The sequence below is a fragment of the Hydractinia symbiolongicarpus genome, chromosome 2 (assembly GCF_029227915.1).
Source record: "Hydractinia symbiolongicarpus strain clone_291-10 chromosome 2, HSymV2.1, whole genome shotgun sequence".
In the NCBI taxonomy this organism is placed as follows: domain Eukaryota; kingdom Metazoa; phylum Cnidaria; class Hydrozoa; order Anthoathecata; family Hydractiniidae; genus Hydractinia; species Hydractinia symbiolongicarpus.
Window position 1 is genome coordinate 11,438,156 of NC_079876.1, and position 23,478 is coordinate 11,461,633.

The window sequence follows — 23,478 nt, forward strand, 5'->3', positions numbered from 1 at the left end:
AACATTTTAAAATTCCGTTTTCACATTTGAAGATTTAAAGTCTACGTTGTTAAGTCTTTTACGCTAGGAGGCCCGATCGGAAAATCGGAATATGTATGCAGGGAAAATTACGCAGAGTCACAAACAAAACTTGTCCGGGAAGTTTACTGTTTGCTTGTCTATTTCTATTGTTGTTTGCCCACACAGTTTTTGTGACAATCCTGAGCCGCTCTAACGGGCGACCTAGTGGCACTACCAAATATATGAAAATAGCAAAACTCCCTGTAAATTAGGTTGGAAAATCCTTGATGCTTATATCAGGTTTAAAATGTGGAACCAGAGATTTCGATCGAAACTCTGGAAAAAAGGTCGTATTTACTGATATGGTAGCCTGGTACAGAATACATGTATACGTATCCGATATATGTTAGACATGACTGCAATATATAAATATATACACTGTTGATGTATAAAGTTCTTGTGAAAATATAATATTATATATAACCTTTTATGTACATCATTGAAGGTATGTTATTAAAAATTCGCTGATGTACAAAAGCGAAACTTGAAAATAAATAACAAATACTTTCAAAAAACACCATCTACATATATATATCGTAACTCGAAAATTCTCATTATTAAATCCTGCCCCATGGTCCTTTTAGCAACGTAATTTTAAGTTGTTTTTTATTTACCTAGTTAGGTTACCAGAACTGGTGAATTGTTTTGTCGGGAAATAACGCAGTTCGGTAGCAACAATGATTTTAAAATAAGTTGAACATAAATTGTGACGTCATAATGGCAAAAACCCGAAGTAAAAAACGGTGTGAGATAGTCTGTAAAAAAAGTGTGAAAAATGCGAAGTTCTATCAAAAGTACACACAAAAAAATCTCACGAAGTTAACAAAATTTAGTACGTTTTTATAAAATTTAAAAAAAAAATTAAATTCAGTCGTATTTAGAATCGCTTTTTCATTGTACTTTCATTCGTCTAAATCCACGACAAGTTCTCCATCTGTATCAGACAATGGCGAACTAACAGGAGTCTCCTCTGCCGAGTCTATAACGTTATCACTATCAGAAGATCTCAACGAGGCTTGTGCCAAATCTAAATCATTTTTCAAAGGAGTGCGACTTGCGTAGTTCTCGGGATGCGATGCTTCGTATTCACTTTCTGATCGAAAGTCCTTCGGAAAGAATACGTTCGCCGTGTTGGCACGGATAACTGGTGTGACTTGACTCACCAGCTCCGACATTGATCTTCGATGTTCGTGTAGAAAAGGGGACCCAGGAGCTGCTCTCCCCTCATAATTTTGGTAGCTCATCGGACTGTGTGTAAGGAGAGGCCCCTCTGAGTGAGGTCTGGGTATCAAGAGATTTTTGCGACTGGCCTCCTCAGTCGCAAATTTATATACAGAATTGGAAGAGTGTTGTGCTTTTGGAGCATGGGATTTAGTCTGCAAGTTTTTGTCTGTGTGACGTAATGGTTTAATTGTTGTCACATCTAAGACTCGTGCTAACATTTTCTCACCGAAACGAAAATGTAATCTTTTGTGTGGCACTTTTTCCAAGATCTTCATTTTGTAGTAGTAACGCATTGCTCGCGCCATTTTTTCGTAGGTCATGCATGTACGGTTCTTTGATTGTCCCCATAAGTCAGCTATCACAGCTGTCTTGATTAACCGAAATTCACCCCGTTCTCGATTAGTCCATTCAATGCATTTGTTGGGTTTATTCTTTTCTTGGTCTAACATACTACGTAAAAATTGCCATAAATGTAAGCAGTTGTTATCTAAAGAAACAAACCAAGAGATAACATTAAAATAATTTTACATCTTCAGGATTGAAAACCTCCTACGAAGTCTGCAACGACTGATGGTATCAGATGTAATTTATTGAAATAAATAAATGAAAACAAAAGGTTATAATTCAAAACAACGACTTACTTTTTGTTCTCTTTTTTTCCTTCGCAATGGCTTGCCCCAAGTGTTCATTCGCCACCATAGTTAAACTCAGTAGGCCTCCCAGACCAGATTTGTTATCACTTGATTGAGTACTATCGACAGTCGAGACTTGTACCAATGAAGGCGGGGAAGTTGAAAAAGAATGCTCTTGTTTCATTTGGTCTTGATCACCCAATTCCTTTTTTACTCCATCTACTCCAGCTTCGTATCCGCTATGGATAGTCCTTATATCAGTGGACATATTATGATCACGTGATTGTTTCTCTCTTGATTCAGCCATCATTTTTTCGACGTGCGCATCGAAGGCTTTAAGGGCTGCTTTAGATGCTTCGTCGTATACATGAAGTCTGTGCCCGTTGACGTACTTGTTATGATGATTAGACACATGTCCACTTTGCTCTGAGTATGGCCGAGTTTCACAAGGCGGCGAGGTACTCTCACTTACCGAACAATATGCATGTTTTATGTGGAGGCTAGATTTTTTATTCGGACGAGTTAGGCTAATATTGGAAGGATCACTCGAATAACCACTTTCAGTCGAGTACACTCGATGTATTGTTGACGGACGAATAACAGAAAAAGCACTGGGTCGAGTTTCACTTGTTTCGTGTAACGTGTTACGTGTAGCGTATTCTTCTTCATATTTTGAGCGTACTAAATCATACCGTGATTCCGTTTCAGATGTAGATATAGATTCCTGTTTATAACGACGGTAATACGGATGAATGCCGTCTTCATATTTACGCTGCGACGTGCAATGCGTCCAACGACGTTCTGGTGAATGACGACTTTCTCTGTCATAAGGCGACTTTTTGCTCATTCGACCTTCGTCAATAGTTTTATTGTAAATTAAATCATAGTAAGTGTAACCACTCATATCCTTATGTGGAATATCAGCTCTTATTGGTGTATATTTAATACGAGGCTTTGTATGAGAACGAGACTTACAATGTTCATCTTTTGTTAAACAAGGGCATCCTTCTGTGCATTTGATTGGATAAGAACTTGCGCCACGTTCTAACTCATACCGCCCTTCTACAATCTGTTCTTCCCGCCTTGGAGGCGTAAAACTTAATCGCAAATCACTTTCATAATTTGGTACAGATTCGATTCGTTTTCTGCTCGATGCATGCAATTCATATGGGCGATGAATTTTTGGAGATACAGATCTCACTCTTGCTTGATGCTCATATTGATCATTCTCAGCCCTGCATCTACGCTCTTCATGATGTGCACTATGTACAGGTACTAATGAATGCATTTCTTCTCGTCGTATTTTCTCGAAGGATGTGTTGTAATAAGAGCTTGGATAGCCGCGATCGATGTAATTAAACGGAGGCCTTATAACAGCCTGACCACGTGTTTCGAGCATCGTTTTATAATTTTTATCTTCTATTCTCGGTTGAACTAATTCTTCTTCGGTTTCCGGTAATTTGCACAAATATGGCTGGAATAGTTTCTTGTTATTGTTGTTGTTATTTTCGCATTTTGTTTCAAATGTTGTCAATTGTATTGGCTACAAATAAAGACAAACAAGGAATAAAAAAATAGAAGTGTTAAAACAGTATTAATAAGAAAATATAACAATGCTTTGTTGTGATATTGTTTATAAGTTTCTCTTTTTTATAAAGAGACATAATGTGTAATAAAAAGTAATGATATCCAAAACACGTGCTAAAAATAATTTACCAATCTTTACAAATTTTATCCGAATAAAACTTGGACTCAGTCCACTTTAATGTTTAAACAATACAAATGGACAATTATAATGGAGAGTTAAAGTTGTTTTTAAAATTATACTCAGACTTCGTATCGCATTTTGTAGTATAGGAAATATAAGAAAGTTGAAGAAAGAAAAACAACTTTCGAGACAACTAAAAATTACAAAAATATAACTAAAATAATGTTGAAAATTATCTTACTAGAAATAATGTCAACCAATCATGTTTGACTACCATTTTTCTTTTTAAAACTAACTTAAACTTCACTAGCTTCGTGCACTGCAACAAGCGTTCCTGCTTCCAACTCACTCAACTAGCTTCGTGTACTGCACAACAAGCGTTCCTGCTTCCAATTCACTAACTAACTCTGTCTACTGCACGACAATTTTCGTGCTACTAGCTTCCGTGTTAGTTCATTAATATTCACAAGAAATTGAGATATAAATACAAAGTGGATGTATTATTAATGAAATGGAATTTCGGCGGCACGATAATATTTCCTCTCTTTATCCTATATACTTAACCTTTGTTGTTAAAAATATATTTAGCTTGTCAAACTCTTCTCCAGCCTATTTAAACTAATATTTTAATATACAAAAATTATATTTAACGATCAAACTTTGTCCCTGTACTTTCTTTACTGGCAACAACTATACTTAGCTTATACACTTCGTTACCATGCTTTATTAGTTTATTTTTACTGATAGATATATTTTTAGCTTTTAAACTTCGACCCCAGTACGTTTTCATTGTTATACTGCAAGGTTTTAATGTTAACAATTTTTAGCATAATTTTACGTTTGTTTTGGATAAATTAGAGAAAAAATAATTTTTTAACTGTAGTTATATCACAATACGTTTGATGTTTACGTTGTCGTAATTCACCACGTCATTTTGGCTCCGTCTTGATTTTTTTGAAGGACTGTATTGAGCGCATCCTGTGATGCATTCAAGTTCAAAAAACATTCCAACAAATACAGCTGCTAATTTTTTAAATTGTACATTTTTAATGCTTTTTTTATTCATCATACTGTAAAATATTTTCATCTTTCTGCAGATTGTTGATTGCGGAAGTTTTGGGACGTGTTGGGTCATGAACATGAGTGTATATAAATATAATCTCCTAAAATGAATAATATATTGTATATACTACTGCATATACATGTAATTAATTAAAAAAATAATTAAAAAAATAACTTGTACTGACTTAAAACTTCTTTTAAAGAGGGTAGGATGACTCTTAACTTTAAACCCTAACCTGACCTTTGGGCGGAGGGGTAGTGAGAAGAGGGAGGGGGTAACCAACACGTAGCTGATCCAGACCTTTTAGTATACCTATCTTTGAAATCAGGTTTGAATTATAAACATTGTATTTTTATAATAGTGGAAAGGTATATGGCAGAATATTTTCTTTAAAATTTTTTAAAAATGTATATATCACGAATGTTCCATACTTCCTCTTTGAACATTGAATTACGTTTTAAAACAGAATATCGCAAAAATTATGCTTTATTAATGATTAACAACGATGTTATAAAAGATTAAACATTCTGAATTTTTTTCCTTGTAGAGAAAGATATGTGTTTTCTTTTTCACTCTGATCACCTTACCCAAATTCGTTTTCAAGGAATTTTTAGGTTTTTACTATCCCAAATAAAAATAAGACCTAACAGGCTTTGGGAACTCTAGGTGGTCTGGGAGGTTGTGTGTTTAGAATTTAAAGAAAAATAGGAGACTATGTCTATTATATCGTAAAGAATCGAATTATTATCAATTCTTAACTACTAGTTTGAAGCAGAGAAAAAAAAGAAGCAAATATTCAAAGAAACAAAGTCGTTAGTCAGAATTTTAATTTTCGCCAATTTTCTACTCCATAGATGGAAAAAAATGGGAAAAACTCAGTCTTTGATTGTAAGAATTAATTATTCTCAATACTGATGCAACATTGTCATGACTAAAAATAGATTTGCAGCCACCTACTTATTAAATAATTTAATGTCGAAACAGTATCACTTAATTTTCTTTCACGCGATGGAAATTTTGTCAAAATTACTGACTCGTAGGAATCGGGTAAAGAAAAGCGGCGGTGAGAAGTTGTAGGGGGTAAGTGGACATTACATCTCCACCCTCTCCCTCCCCAATATTTCTTTTTGAAAACTAACTAACTAGAAAACTTAAAAACTAGCTAGACGCATCAATTTTAATAAAATTTTGATGCTAATTTTTTTAAAAACTACCGCTCGCACAGAACGATACTTTACCCGGCACTAAGAATCATATTTTTCAGCGTCGTGATTTTTAGCTGAATAAAATAATTGAGTAAAAATGGTTTAATAATTTGATAGCATTCACAACATGATTAATAAAAGAGGAAAAACCTGATATCCAAAGTTACTTCCACCTGTCAATCATTTCAAGAAATGTCGCAAAAAACGAGTCTCAGAATAATTCCTAAAATATTCTTAAAACGTCGAAATTGAAGTGATTCTTATAAAAAAAAATTCTTACTAAAAAAGCGTGCAGTGCATTGTATTATAATACTTATTAAACTTCTCTACTACGTGTAAACCATGTATTGCAAATTAAACTAAATTTTTCTCCTTTGTGTGGTCCAGTCTTCTACTAAAATATTTTCTTCTTCGTGTAATCTAGGTATTTTAATTTACATTGAACTCCTCGTGCTTATTCATTTCCTCATTGAATAAAAACAAAAAATAAAACTGTATGTATATGATGACAAATTCAAGTCTGATATGTCGAAAAAAAGAGGAAGAAGTAGTCTTCATAAATATAAACAGTTAACATCTCATCTTATATTTCTTGAAAGGTTATCACGAACGCTCCACTGAATCACATTGAATTATCCTACTTCCTCGTTTATTGTTATTGTGTTTTGTGTCTCATTCTATTCTATTTCTCATTCCTTAAACCAAATCTTATTTTTATACAAGGCAAAAAAACAAAAAAAAAACAAAAAAAAATTAGTAACTCACCGGTACGATACATGCAGTTCCAGCCATCTAATTTTCTAAAAAACAAAATTCAATATTTTGTTAACACCTGAAGAAGAACAAAAGTTTATATGCTCAGTGAGGATGCTCCCTATTAATCATAAATATAAAATGTTTTCCTCTTATTGCGGAATCAAATATTTACACTCTGAAAGCTACAACGACGGTTGTAAACATTACACAGTCAATAGCAACACTTATCCTAGTCATAATATATTTCTATGTTCGAGACATAATGCCATTAAGTTGTCGTAGGTACTTCACGAAGGATAATTTGATGTAGCATGCTGTGCATTGTTGTCAAAAATCTCTTTCTTTTGTGTTTGATGATAAGATAAGGTTTAAAAACATCACAAGTATAAAGAAATAAAAACTATAAAAAAAAACAAAAAGTGTAAAAAAAGAACGGGAAGTTTTAGAGCAATATATTCACGTGTTTTTTTTTAAATAAGTTTTTTAAAACGATACTTTATGATCATTAGGAGTGATACTATTATCCATCTTGTGCGATACAATAAAGAAGCATATGAAAATTTAGATAAGGTATTTCGTCTGGTCTGTGTTTTAAACGCATCAAAATTTCCTTACTCTGCCAACCCATTTTCCAGCTGTAACATCTTTCGTCATCCAAATACAATTTCATTTTATCTGCAACATGTTTAAATCTGCACGTCTTGTTAAAGTTAATTACAAGTCTGCAAATTACACGCATGTCATGCAACATCACAATGAATAAGCATATACTATGGCAGTTGTAAATTCATTAAAAGACAGACCATATCGTCTATTGAATGTTATGAAATTGTTAAAACACTATTATAGCGATGATTGTCAATTTCCTGATTAGAATATTTGGTTGCTAACTAATCCTTATTCTCTCATCATCATTGGTTGAACACATTCGCAATATATCATGCATTCGGAAGTTTAATGAACGAACTAAAATGACTAAGTTTTAATCTCGGCTAACCTAAAGAGAAATAACGGTTTTACGACATCTTCCGAGAATGACTTCCAAGTAACGAGTACTGTACGACGACTGCCGAATGTTTGATTTTCAATATTTTCCGCCGAAAGAACAGATCAACTTTACACTTAAATTTCACAACGAGTCTCAAATATTGCATTTAAAAAAGAAAGATAATTTATTAAATTTAAGATTAAAAGACTTAAAGATAAAAAAAAAACGATTCGAAAACATCATTTGAGCTTACCAAACGTCAGTTTTCCACACCACAATAAATCAAAGATCTTAATTCATAATAATAACAATAAAAATAAACGCACTTGAAATAAAACTACTTCCCTCTTGATCGACATCGTCAAATGTTATATAAACAAAACCGGATTGTAGTTATGAACCGGAAAACCAAACGTTTCAACACTTTACTATTAAAAAAACATAGCGCGCCCTTTGTTATGTGACATTGTTATCTCACTCATGTTATGCCTCTTGAAACAGGAACTGGTTTTTAAAAATGACATCAAAATCGGAAACCACATGAGTGTTGCCATGACAACTTGATATTATGTGTTCAGTAGCGAAAGATTTGGTCCAGTCATCCAGAAAAGAGAATAGGAATGTGGTCAAACGAACGCCACGTTTACTTTTTGTGAATAAAATGTGACACAAATGGCTGCATGATGTGTATAAGAAAGAAAACGTTCCATTTATGTCAACGCGACAGACTAACTACGTGTCATATTTTTTTCCACCTGCCAAAAATGGTAATTAACTTCAACTATTTACATTGAAGTGTTGGACAGAAAAGTCAATTTATTGTTAATTATAAAAATTGTTGGCGAAAGGTTAGACATTTTCCCAGTGCAAGCACACATTAAGAGAATGAATAACTGTCAATGATTGGCCGTGTACCACGTGACCTTGCCTAAACTATTTTCTAATTTGCGAAGCAAACACACATTCTAATGGGTAAAACGAAAAAATATAGATAAAAATGACTTTCAAAGCAGAATTTATGGTTCTAACTCAAAGTGGAGACAACGTCTGCTAAAGAAGGCGCTCGTCACAACTTTTGAAAATTTCTTAGGACACCTCAATTATGTCCTTCGTTGTTACATTTGTAATAAGAATTGGCTTGTCAAAATGTTTTCATTGTAAAGAACCAATTTTTTCTCTCACATTGATGTCAACGTATCAAGTATGGACCCACCACACTGTAAAAGAAATGTTTTTCTTCACTGAAGTGTGCAACAAATAAATTAAACACAACTTGAATGTGTCAACATTGTCTAGCCTTGTGCCAACTCTGTATGGGAGTGTAAAGTTTGTGTTGTTGATACAATACACATTAAATGTTAAATAAAAACGTATAAAATGAAAACCAGATATTAAGCAACTTTTCTTTTAACTCAAAAATTCATGAAATTAGACAGAGACTCTTAAAAAGAGACCCTTTGGAGACAATAAAAATAGGTTTTTGTTAGTGTACTTGTTTTTCCATTCTTTTGCAGATCTCGATGTCCCAAAGAAATAAGGTAAGCTACACAATGGTAATCGAGTTTTATTTACTGCTGACTCCCTAAATTAGTTGTCAATTACTTTATAAGGATGTCCTCTCTAAATAATGATGTCCTGTTCCGTATGATCCCTGTTGTCAGTTTTATTTTTGAATAATTGCGAGGGATATCCAACCAAAGTTTAGATTTGTGAAAATATTTCAGATTTGTAGAAAGCTATTATCATCGCCATGTTGTTTCAAACGACAAATATTTATTTATCAACTTGACATGTTTTGTGCCTGTGAACACATTAAATAAGTAAATAAATAAATAAATAAAAAATTTCTATAAATAGCCACGTTATTGTTATTATTGGTATAGAGGGTTGATGCACTCTAACTTGAACTGCTGTGATGCAGAATAGACAAAGTTTGCAGAATGGTTTTCATACTAAATTATTACTTAAGGGTTTGCGCAAGTCACTATAAAAATAATAGTGTACCACATAAACTGAAAAATAGTAATGTTGAAATATGCAACGGCTTTCGTCGGAAAACAGCTGTTGGAATTTTTTTTACGCGCCAAATTATAAACATTGAATGTACAACCATAGCTACGAAAATTTTATTTTTGCCAAAGAACCTTCTTGCTTAAAGCAACAACACAAACAAAACTTACCCAAGAAATAAAAGAATTTTTTACAATCTACAACATGCGGTTAAGAGAAAATTTTCACCATTAAATTTCCACTTTTAACTCAGATTGTAATGAGGAAGGACTTTGTTTTTCCTCAAAGGATGTTGGCACGCAGTTAATATGTGAAAATAAAAGAAAGATTAACTCTTAAATTAGTTTCATCCTTGTAATTGCTTTTACTTTAATAGACAAATAGACGAATTTTAAAATGTCTCCATGGCACAAACCACTAACCGTGACTTTTTACTTTGTCCGAATAATGGGAAGTACTGTTTCGACTTGCTTATTCAGAATAATAGGAAGCATTGTGTCAACATATTTGATCGGATTAGAAAGACAATATTAAGTTTGCATAAGCATTTAATTCTAAAAATGCCGTATAAGTTTTGTGGTTCGTCGTAATAATTTCCGGGTATAAACTGCATGTCACGATTTTGAGGAAAGAAAGACTTATTGTTGCCAAAAGAACAACAAATTTTTTATATAAGTGTTTAGTCATCAAGTGAAGGGAAAGTCAACTGTGATGAAACATAAATACAAGAGATAAAAACATCATTGCTAAACTCGTCTCTAGGGCTTATAAGGTTTTATATAGGTGATAAGGTATGAAGTCCTTGCACGAAGTTGGTTTGTTAAGTAAGATATTTTTCAGCAGTAAACGGAGTACACGCTTTTTTTATACGAATATCAAAATTATACCCAGGCTGGTCCTTATTTTTATTTCTTTATTGTTTTTAACATGAATTCTCAGCCTGATGTTCTTATAACTTATATTCTTAATAAAAGGCGTGTTGGGGAATATAAAGAAAGAAATATAAAGAAAACAAATTAGTTTTGTGTCACTTTATTTGAATCGCTCTTCACGAGGGCTTCGATCACGAAATTTTGGTGGATATTATCACAGTTCTTATAATTTCATATGACATCATGTCCAAATACTTATATTTGATTAAATTTTTTAGCAAAAAAACGAATGTAAACAAAAAACTAGAGTAGTGAAGCGCCTGCAGCAACATTTTCATCTGTGGGGAAGAACCTTGCAAAAAACTCATGGGGAAGAGTAAATAACAGACTTCACTTTGGAGCCATGCAAATGCTTTGATAAGTCTTTCAAATAAACATCAGTATTTCCTAATCCTTTGTTTACGCGCCACCCTTCAGCGTAAATATAAATATTTTACTGCATATATATCAAAGCTCACTAAATAAACATCCACAAGGGAGTGTGTCAATGTAAATTTTCGTTTTTTAAATATTTAAAACAAATATTGGATGTGGTATTTAAGTTCTATAAATGGACTTCAAAAGTTTTATTTGGAGAAAGAAAAATAAACAACACTTTCTGTTGACATTTTTATAGCTGAAAATATTTCCTGTAACGGTTACTTCCGGATGACCTTCCGCACATCCGGATGACTCACTACCGTTCAGGGTTTTTTGCATAAAATCAAATAAATAAACAAATCATGCTTTTTTCTTAATAGCTCGAAACACGCACATAAAACAGACGCGTTTTGTTTTCATACACGTAGGTGCGTCTAAAAAGGACTGTATTATACATAAATGAAAACAGAATTGGTTGCCATAACAACAGTAAACTGCTGCAATCAGCAGTTTTTTCTAAATCGGAAAATTACCCTCGCTTGTTTCAGGTTTAGTACTTTGAAGTATTGTTTAGGTATGAAATCAAATATGACTTTATTAATATAATAAGTTACTAAGCGAAGAAAAATTGATAAAAAATGATGATGTCAGCCATTTGATAATATTCAATCTTCCTAAAGGAAATGCCGACGCCACCGATTTTAAAGACAAATTTTATGGTAGAAACGGGCGTTATACATTTATGGTAGAATCGCGCGTTATACCTTCCTTTGTTGCCGTTGTGGGTGCGTTAAAATAAAAATAAAAAACGATGTAAAAATTTGTATTCACGCCAATAAACACTAACAAAATATTTGGTTTATCTCCTAAATTGTCAAAAAAATAAAAATAAAAAAAATTGTAATTTCATTAAAAAAGTAAACAGAGTTTTCTAATTTTTCTGTTTTAGAATCTGTCATAACTTTTAAAAATGCAAAACTAGATGTCGCCTGATGACGTTATACACTGAAATAATTTAACCACATTTCAGCCATAGTAAAAATACAATTTTCAAACCCCACAAATGGCGTTACAAATTCCTCAAATGACCTTACAAACTTTTCAAATGGCGTTCCAAATCTCTCAAATGGCGTTACAAATCTCTCAAATGGCGTTACAAATCCCTCGAACGGCGTTACAAATCTCTCAAATGGCGTAAAAATCTCTCAAATGGCGTTACAAATCTCTCGAACGGCGTTACAAATCTCTCAAATGGCGTAAAAATCTCTCAAATGGCGTTACAAGAACAATTATCATTGTTGCTTGTAAATTAAGAAGCAAAAATGATTTAAAATTAATTCTTGTATCGCTAAGTTTAAAATACATTTTTTTCAGCGGAAGTAAAATCTTTTATTAAAACAGAAAGCAGCTTATATGAACGTCTTTTATTTCACGCTGCGCAAAATTAAAACTGTTCCTATCAAAACAGTTGGCATTAGAAAGTTGTACCATGTAATCGCTTTAAAGATTATTGCGCACAAGTACATAGAAACTAAGACACCTATCATTTAACACTAAGGAGTTAGCTAAGTGCGTGTATTTGAGAGAAATAGGCGTTGGAAACAATAATCGCAGCAAGCCATTGCGATACTTTACTATCATTTGACTGGATTTAACCTTCGTGTAACTTTAATCATCCCATTGGATTTTATTTGCACGTGACATGTCTGATTACAATGCGTGGTTTTCATCCTCTTCCTTATTTTTTTACAAACTTTATAATTAATCATCTTTATTAAAAACCATACTTCATGCACTCTCCATCGCTGATACTTTTATTGTTCTTAATTGACTATTCCGATAATTAATTCAATCGTGGCAATTCCTTAATCTAAATTTGTCCAAATTTCGCGACATGTTGTTGTATTTTCGAATATTTTAACGCAAGCGCAAAATTTTTCAAACCTATATGTGATTAGTGTGATTTCAGCATTATCTAATAAATTTAAGAATGTGTGGAGAAGAGCATGATATGATTAACGAGGACATGAGCTTCTAATTGTTGTAATCAAACATCATTTCCGTTTTGAGACAATATAAATTACAAGGGGGTATTAAATCGACTCAGATAAATTAAATATACCGCGAGTTTTATTTTACACAACAATCAAATACCCCCTGGTGGATATTTATAAAGTACTCTTTAGCAAACAAATTTATCCTAGATTCATTTCCGCGACCACTGCAACGTTTTTAAATATATAGTTAGCATGTCCACTTAAGTTACTCACAAATGACACTCGCACGCTTACGAATTAGGCCCGTATACCTTTACATGTAATCGCGTAAGAAAAACACAAGAATGGAAAAAATTCTGTTAAAACAACGATGCTTGAAGATTTTGGGTCAATTTTAAAATTTTCCTCGTTAATATAAAGAAATGGTAGCTACGTTTTCGATAATGATGCATGGACGCATGGTATAGAAGTGCTACGGGAGTATAACGAGTCCAATACAGATCATTATTATAGACCTGTTTATCTGCAAAGAATACGCAATAAATTTGTAAAAAGTTTGGAAATATTTTTAATCGCTAAGTATGAAGATTATAATAAACATTTAGTCCTGCAAAATATAACAAAACAAACAAACAAACCTTCGAACAAATTTACAAACATCTCACCTCTGAAAAGCGATCACCACGTTTCAAACACACGACTGTACAACCATTTAATAAAAACTACTTCGTTGTTTTAGCCAAGTTTATTTACCAACATAACAATTGTGATTTGTAGAAAAAATAAAATTGTTCTTCCTTGTTGATTTTAAAACATATTCTGTTAAGCGGAAGAGAATTCCGTCATGTTAGCTGATTCACACTTGGTTAATAAAAGGCTGCAATAATTAAATTTCTTGAAAGTTTATTTACAATACCACACACCCTCCACCACAGATGCTTTATTTAGTTCAATTGCGTGACCTCTTAGAATATTATGGAGAAATTTTCGAGGTATTTCAGATATTTCGAGTAAATTTTACGTTATATTTAAGTAATTTCGAATCTTTCTTCACGGCTATTAATTTGTTCAGTGTTCCCTTTTTTTATTTGTTACGCTACGACATTTGTTATGCTCTCGAAGACATATCATTAGGTAACGCATTTTCTAAAACAAAAGAATTTAATTACTTTTACGCTATTTCTAGGATATCTGACCACGGTAATTATCCGATGAAAGGGTTCCTTTTTTAGACATCAGTTAATAAATACATCGTTTATTAATCTTGTTAAGTTTTAAAATAAATAAATAAATAAATAAAGTTAGTTTCCAAGCCTCTCATATATTGGGTGGGATTTAAAAATATTTAAGCTATTTGTTTTGGTTTTTGTTTTGTTGTTAGTTTTGAATTTTTTGAAACTTACTTTTACTGGAGAATAAAAATAAATTGATATAAATGTAACATATTTAAATAAAAACCCAACTTATATCAAATTTTGGTATTTATAATTGCATTAACAAAGAAATATCGAAGGTTTGCCAGCGCGGAACTGATTGCTGCAGAAGTAAGTGATAAAAACAACAACGCGATAATAATATTTTGTAAACTTTTAATATGCAAATAAAAATAGCGGAAATAATTGAAATTGTGATTATTAGAAAATAACTCATTTCCGCACTATTTTCGAACGAAGTAGTAATGTTTATTCTCGTATGTAATACCATCATACGAAACAAACAAACAAACAAACAAACAAACAAACAAACAAACAAACAAACAAACAAACAAACAAACAAACAAACAAACAAACAAACAAACAAACAAACAAACAAACAAACAAACAAACAAACAAACAAACAAACAAACAAACTTCCACGTAAAAATCCAAACAACAGCAACGACGACTACGACAATGATGACGACGATACAGAAACAAGGACGACGGAAACAACGACAGCACCAACGACTACGACAACGATGACGTCGACAAAAAAGAGGACGACGAAAACAAGAGCAACACCAAACGACTACTACTACGATAGTTAGTTTCAAAACCATATTGATTTTAGCTGGCGTAAGCATGCCTCGTTTTCCAACGCTGTCTACTAGTTCTACATATCTGCAAAAACAAAGCTTTCGTAGCCTGTGGATGTTATGTAAGGTAGCTCTGCTTAACCATTTCGAGAAGTAACCAAAAATTCGACCTAATATGCTCGGATTTGCAGTTATTTGTTAATTTCATACTTTTATTTTGTTGACATGGTGGTATTGTGTAGATGTCAAAATTATTAAGTGTTTAGAGGGTGTTCTTATGATTGATAAGAATTTGGTATTTAATTCTGTTCCTCAACCTGTGCTTCACAGAAACAAAATGTCTTACAAGTACAGGAAACAAGATAGACAAAACAAACAAAACAAACAAACAAACAAGTAAATAAATAAACGAATATTTTTTCATGGTGACAGATATTTGTTGTTTCAAAAATAATTCCTAATATAGCAATCCTTTTCTTTAGATGCAGCGTGAAGAATAAACGCTTAACAACTTGTACATATACCTTAATCACAATGTAACTAAAAACTATTGTTGGAAGCAACTTTGCTCTTTCTCAAACTTCTACAGAACAATTTACTCACAAGACAAATTAAGCTGGCTCGCATATATAATATCTCTTTTCCTTTGCTTGGTATTCTAGTTTGTTCGGTATTTTAATTTGTTCGGTATTTTTGTCCGTTCAGTATTTTTTGTTTGTTTGGTATTTTTGTTTGTTCGGTATTTTTGTTTGTTCGGTATTTTTCGTCACAGATAGATTTACTATAGCAATTTTTTGTCTTGCCATAGACAGAGAACGTTTGGAGACAATACATGTAAACACCAAAACTTTGATCGAGGTGGCGACCGGTTGTCCTTATTTTTTTTCTGAAGGAATCTAGGTCAATATTGTTCCTTATTACGTTGTTTAAAAAGTAAGAAATCTGTCTAATAGAGTTTTTTAACTTACTTATTCAATTTTGAGCCAGCAACTAAAATGGAATAACTATTTCTACATTTGATTTACCGTATCCCAACATTGACTTGTTCTGCCAAACATCAGTCTAAATGTTTTTACAAACATGCCCGTATTGTCTTAAAAAATACTCTACGCAAGAGGATAAACAAAGAGTTACAAATTGTGGTGACATCAACACAAAAAAGTTGACCACCTTACCGTTTGTCCGTTGTGAATGTCGTGTGTCCTGTCAGCGTCAAATGACTTGACCTGTATGTTACTAAAAGGCGGAAAAATACACAGTCTCACGAATAATTTTGAACAAAAAACTGAATGAAAATAAATCAAGCGAATAATTGCTTCATTAGATACTGCAAACAATCTTTTAATTAATTCACGATTATTAATTAGTTATGTTGATCACGTGATTAGAAGGGCGTGTCATGGTAACTAATGTTTATATCCTGTTGTCATGGTAACTATGGTATGCATTTTTTTGGTTTTATAGAAAGAAGCTGGTTGTAGATAGATACGTGAGTATAATTAGCAAACAAATCTAGGTATTATTATTTGAATTATTGTTGAATGTTCATCATTCTTTGAACGTGACAATTTAGTTGGAATCTAGACGTATTTTGTTGCAAAAATATGACGATTTCAAGGCTATTTGGATATTGAAGACTAAAATTTGATTTGTAAATATACTAAAATTTTGCGATGTTAAGTTTGCGAAAACTAACCAAATAACTTGGTTGTAGCCACTAGCTGTGTTCTATTACAGAAAGAAAAGATGTACAAAGAGTGACATGCTCTATTGAAATTAACGTGTTCCTTTCTATCTCTCTCCCAACCAAAATTACCAAAAAACGGAATTCAGATGAACGATACAAACGGCCAGTTAGTTTGTCCAAGAAGATAAACGGCCCGCTTAAATACAACAGCCCGTCAAAAGACATGCCAGAAAAACGATACTATTTCATACATACATACATTACTCATAGTTTGATGTGTGAATGGTACGATTTCCTTTTAAATATTTAACACTAAAAATAATTATAATGGAAATCAAGTTTCTTCCTTCTTTTATTCTTAATTTCGTCGTGTTAATTAAACACATCAACTCATGCTGCTAATTGCGTTTAATTACGGAGTGATCGTCGTAAGGAAACAATAATGACCTGAGCTGAACAACTTTTTAGAAAAGTCATTTTTAAATGAACATAAAAATACTAGTTATTAAGTATTAATGATGGCGGGGGAAGGTTCTATTGTTAGATAAATTGTTTTGAAAGAATGTTTGGTTGTGTCAAGTTAATTTGTAATGACAGGGAGATTAACTTCACGGAATTTCGTTTTAATTGTGTCCTAGACACATGTTTTACGACGGCTTATAATGATGTAAATATTTGCAACGCGAAGTAAAATTTACCCTACACGTTAGCCAATAAAACTCGTCATTAAAACGTCAGTTTATGAAAACAGAGAAATGTGAAAAAAATCGTTAAATACCGTTAATTCTCGATGACAACGCCCGTGGCGTTTACTTCAAAAATCGCTTCTCTGTGACAATTAATATTAGTTGTGCTCACTAATGTATTCCATGAGACGCATTGAGGCGTTTAGTGATAAAGAAGTTCATATCAAAATTTTATCTAGAAGAAGGGGGAAAGGGGGGGGGGGGGGATTAACCTAATCTATATATCGATATATATACATCGAGATCGAGGGGTAAAATCGAGAGTTTTTGGTTCGTATAATACTTGCGTATTGATATGTTCGTACAATCTAGTGTTAAAACAAAATACAAACTTGTTTCAAACACAATTTTAAAATCTTTCAGAAGAGTAATCAAGAAAATAAGGAAACAAAAACCTTGGCGGAAGTTCGGTGGCAGTTCAGGAAGTGAAAATTAACCAAATTTACAGCTGATCATAAAATCTACTTTTGGCAAATAAATTAATAATAAACGACCACGTGATTATATAACTACCAATTAAAAACAATGTGAATTCCCACATGTAAACCCACATCAGAGACATTTTATAATAACCATGTTATCAAAATATAATTATAAATTTCATAAGCCAATATCAACGCGTTTTTGACAAAAATCGTTAAAAAATAGCTAAACACAACTCCATTACGTTTAAAAATATTTGTTATTTCTTTCAAAATATTTTATGTATACGTCCAACCTGATCTAAAAAACACTTTTAACAACAGCTCAAATAAAATTAAAGAAAAATAGACCTTTCCGAATTTCTTAATTATGCAAAACTAAATTAAAGTGGTCAATACTAAAAATGATTCTATCCCTAAGTTCCTTACCAACAGGTAAAATAAATTACCTAATTTCGTAAATATTTCTGTTCCTTAAGTGTCTCAATTGCAAGCTGAGAGTTACGGTCAAACCCTTTATATAGCCGAGCTTTCTAAGAATAGCCTCGTTTTCAAAATAATTATTTTCTTCAAATCTAAATAAAATCCACCCATAATATTATATTGCTCTAAAAACTTCAGTTTTGTCATGATAATTCGATATTCCATTTGATATTCCATCTGAATATCCTTTGAAGAGCATAAAATCATTTTAAAATTTTGGATGACGTCATAATTATTTTAATTTATGAAATTTATAAAAAAGGTATATTACGACACTAATAAATAAAACCAAAAAATACACAAAGGAAATGTAACATTGCAGCGATTCGTGTGGTGAATGATCGAGTATAAGCAACACAAAGTTTGGGTTAGGGTTCAATGTTACTTACGTTTCATGTTCAATTCGCGTGTTTGATCTTTCCATTATGTTGATGCGCTAACCACAATCAAGAAAAGGTATAGTTAAAATCACGTTTTATGTATGTAATTCACATAACTCGTGGAACAATGGAAGTCTTAAAAACCACTACTGCTTTAGAATCTGTAGTTTCGTTTTAATCTTTTCGTTTCAGGCGGCCTGTTGCTTACTGGTAGCTTCTTTCTTACCGAATTTAATTTTCGCTTATAAAGAGAAAATGAAATAAAAAGGTGTAATACTAACCCGTGTGCCCCAACCCAGCCAAATTATTTACCCACCCATCACCCACTTAGCCAAATTAATTATCCACTAACCCCCACCCAGCCAAAATATTTACCTATCCACCCCAATCTACTCCAAAAAATATGGATAAGAAGCATTGATAAGAATTACAGATGATTCAAAAGAATTTAAAGATGTTTTTCTTTTGAGTCATGGAAACACTAAAGATTCCGGAAAGAACTACCAGAAAAAAGTTTGAAAACAAGTAAAGTTGTACTGGATCAGCAAAATGAGTTAATAAATTTTTGATTGTTGAATCCGGTGGTCCTATTACATCGCAAACAATAGTTAATTAGCCGAGAAACTTTAAGCAAATTACAAACCGAAAAGCAAGTCTAAAAATAAAAGAAACATTACCAACCGACGAGCTCACGTCCTCACTTGGAGGAAACTTTGTTGCATCTCAAGAGAAGATAAACTGAGAAACTGATATCTTTCATTATACTTAAAAACACATACATAGCTTTTGGTTGTATGGACAGGCAAATAAATGACATAGTATCATTTTGCTGTGGTGGTGCACATTCATGACTCTTAGGAGTAGATACAACATCCTATCTTTATGATATGTGATTGTCTGACACTTGTTATAGCAGTTAAAGAATCAATAATACGAAAACAGGTAAACAATTATGTTCCATATATCCAAAGCTAAAGATTTACTCAACAATTTCTTCCTGCCAATCCGTTAATCTCCGAACATATATTGATCGGCGTGGATCCAGAATCTGCAATATTTTCTGGTTTTAAAAGTGCAAGAAAAGCTTTGTGTTCGCCATCTCTCTGAAAGAGACAAAACTAAATAAGCATTTAACAAAATAAGGCCAGTTATCATCGAACAAAACGCACGCATTCATTGAAACTATCAAAGATATATATGGCTATCATGAAAGAGATGCTCATGTGTATGGTTTAGCTAAGCCAAAGGACCAAAGGACTAAAGCGCATTCAAAGAGATGCTACTATCTTAGGAAAATCGCTGAAAATATTGACGTTTTATTGTCGTTAATTGGAGAAGTCTTAGGGCTTTAAAAGTGTTGTTTCTTAAGTCTAGTCAATATATTTGACGTTATACGTAAAGATATAAAGCTCTAGACAAAAGTATGGACAGCCCTTGCATGCAAGATCAGTGTTCCTAAACTGAGAGCGTTGTATATTATAACTCATTTAGGGGGCGTTCTCTGGATAATATCACAACTTTATTGCGCGTAAATATAACAGCCTTGAGAGTTAATTTAGATTATCAGCCCTGTGTTTTTGTTGCGTTCAAAAAATGCGGCCTGCTAGTGGATTTACAGCCCGCTTCCTAGGTTGCAATGCTGTTATCAGCTCGCAAACTACAATAGAATGTCTTCTATTTTATTCGATCGAACATTCGAATTTTTTGTTTCTCGGAGACCAAAAATCTGGCGAGAAACAAAATCAATTCTCGTGCCCAGAGGTCTTTGAGATATCTCAAAGAGCTCTGTGGTCGAGAATGCACCAGATCGGGACAAGAAAAAAGAATTTGATTTTGGAGTGTTGAATTCTAGCCAAAATTCTGATTTGGATGAACATGAGCTAGATAAGCTAGTGATCGATTCCAAAACCACAAAACACCCAAAGAAGCACTGCCTGGGGATTTAACAGGTTTGGAAGATGGATGGAAAAAAGAGATATGAAAATAAACTTTAAAGAAGTAACTGCTGAAGCATTAAACAAAAGATTACGAAAGTTTTTTGCTGAAGTAACAACCGATTCCAACAAAATGTTTTTGTTTTGATTTTTAATAATAATTGCACTTTTTAATAATTAAAATAACTCCTTTTTTTGTTTATTTGGTTTTTAGTTTTCTCAAACTTGGTTTTCTTAAAAAAAGTATTCAAAAATAATTACTGTTACAGTTACTTTCGGAAATTTAAAAAAACAAACAAAAAATGCTTTAAAGATATTGAAATAAGTTATAATTTTTCGGTCAATATTATTTTTGTACTTCCCCCCTTAGAGTGAAATTTTCAGCCCTCCACTCTCATTTACACACTCTGCTTCGCATCGGGTGTAAATATACTGTCGGGCTGGAAATTTCACTCCACGGGCAGTAAATAAAAATATTGCCCTCAAAATGAACGCTATTGTTATATTAGTTTCTAAACGTATACAGGTTCTTCTGTGGCTTTTCTGGTTTCACGAAATTATTTTTAACTAGCCGATAAGGCCCGTGGAAATATTCACTGAAGAGGCAGAATAAAAATGAAAAAGAAGAGTCATTTGAATTTTGATGATGTCAGCAACCGATCCATAACAAAAAATAATTGAGAACCTTGTTTTCACGTTGTCTCCATTATGTAGAGCTTAAAGCGCTGATCAAAAAAATGTATATGATTATGCGCTTTCGATGAACGGTTAATGAGATATACGGGTTTAAAAATTTTGCTGACGTCAGCACAGACCTGTCAAAACACAAAATATTTTTTCAAAAATTTGTGTACCCGTTGCCTTTATCGTATAGATCTTAAAACGCTGATCAAGAAAATGTATAGGATCATGTACTTGTGACAAACGGTTGCAGAGATATTAGGGTTTGAAGGTTTTCTGATGACGTCATCAACTCGTCCACTCCGAAACAAATTTGGGGACCCAGGTTTGGAAAAGTTACCCAAATTGGTCCTGGTGGTCCCTAGCTACCCACCCGGTGAAAAATCTTTGACGTCACCACCTCGTTTCCAAGTTATTTGGCCTCAAAGTTTTAAGTGCACTGTAACGGCTTCATTAATTTAATATAGGATATTGACGTTAAAGTAGTGTTATTGACGTCACACCGTAACGTCATAAAATTTAATATCTGAGACATACTTTTTTCGGCAACTTCAAATGAAATTTCGGCAACTTTAAAGAAAAATGACGATATCCACTAGAATGGCAAAGTCGATATAAATATATCGCATTTGTTATTTGTAGCTTTAGGATTTCGTACGTGTCAGGACTTGCTCTTGGCCGACAAATAAAATATAGCTATTAAATAGGAAATAGCCGGGGACCCGGCGTCGAAAAACCAGATTAAGCCATATGGAACTGTGTGACCCCAGCGTTTAATAAAGCTGTAGTAAACTGTTTCACACTTCCAGGTGGAGAGCTTTAATAAATTTCATAAGCATTGAAACTTCTTAAATCCATTTTTATATATATAGAACAATCGAAAATATAGTGCTTCAAGTGTAATATATTTTTAAAAATAGCGTGCTTGCAGCTTTAGCTGAAAACAACAACACATAAGTTATTAAAAAAGCATGGGAAGGGCTGTTATGGGCGTGCTATGCAGTTTTTTTGTTAGTCGGGAGAAATCACAACCGCATTTAATTAAGAAGGCTTATTTTAATCGTAGTCTTTTTCTGGTGTAATAAAAGCAAAAAAATTTTTTTAGGGCTTTCCACCTTAAAAAGAACGGTCGAACCCGTGGATTTTTCCACTGGCTACCGACTAGTTATTTACATTACCTTCATTTACGAAAAAATACCGAGAAAGACAAACATCTATCTATCTCAATGTGGCATGAAAACTGGTCAGTATTAATAAAAAAGTATAATTTCTTACGTAAACATAAAGAAACACAATAAAGAAAACTTACATCTTCGATTTTGAATACTTCCAAAACTTTTAAATTTTACATACAGACAAGAATCCCCTTCATAAGCATTACACATAAGTAACCGACGAACCGACGGCAGATGACATCATCAAAAAACATTTAAACCCCAATATCTCGTAATTATTCGTCAAAAGCATATGATCCTATACAGTTTCTTTATTAGTGTTTCAAGATCTACACAGAGACAAATTTCTAAAAAAATATTTCTGTAAATTTGCTATATTTTTTTCCATTGCTTTTCTACCAAGTTGAATTTTTCCACAGACTTTTAATTGCATCTGTGTGTCTGTCTGTAACGGGCAAAGTAGATGTGTTTTTGTGGATGTGTTGTAGACCTTTTTAACGTTACGCACTATTTAATGTAAAGACTGACGCCATTTGGTTTAATTAGATTGGTGCAGCTATTGCATTTCCCTTTTAAGTGTATGAGGTAAGCAAATTTCAAAAAAAATTATAGACGAGACATTTCTGACGTCAGCAAACACTGATATTTCTTTAACCGTTATGAAAAGCACATGATTAAAGACATAATTTTGATCAGAGTTCTTCACAATAGATGCAACGGGTTAACAAATTTCTAAATAATAAAAAAAGAATCATTATATACAGTGCCAACTTTGGAGTTCCTAAAACCTGCCTCCATACTTTTTAACGCGATTAACGATTAGCTTTTAATTAATTATCTTGGTAAAGTTTAGAAGCATTGAAACCTCTAATAAACATTTTTTGCATATATAAAACAATTGAAAATGATTTTGATTGACTCTTACATATTATTATCTGGGTGCCACTAGGGAAAAAAGTTCCTTATTAAGTTTATTTTTTAAGTTTTTTATTCAGATCTCAAAATTGTTCTTGTTCAAACA

At 32.7% G+C, this 23,478-nt stretch overlaps 1 protein-coding gene across 4 annotated transcripts; it reads right to left on the bottom strand.

The window, feature by feature from the left end:
* Nucleotides 1-389: 389 nt before the first annotated feature.
* Nucleotides 390-13,992, bottom strand: LOC130629406 (uncharacterized). Of its 4 annotated transcripts, none has more exons than XM_057442584.1 (4): nt 13,601-13,992; nt 6,658-6,692; nt 1,926-3,459; nt 390-1,771 (listed from the first exon to the last, which is right to left on the bottom strand). In XM_057442584.1, the coding sequence occupies exons 2-4, from the start codon at nt 6,682-6,684 to the stop codon at nt 963-965; spliced, it is 2,370 nt and encodes a 789-aa protein (XP_057298567.1). In that variant the 5' UTR covers nt 6,685-6,692; nt 13,601-13,992; the 3' UTR covers nt 390-962. The 4 variants fall into 4 exon arrangements, with proteins under 4 accessions (XP_057298567.1, XP_057298568.1, XP_057298569.1 ...); XM_057442585.1 differs by lacking the exon at nt 13,601-13,992 and adding an exon at nt 9,817-9,861; XM_057442586.1 differs by lacking the exon at nt 13,601-13,992 and adding an exon at nt 7,890-8,229.
* Nucleotides 13,993-23,478: the final 9,486 nt, after the last annotated feature.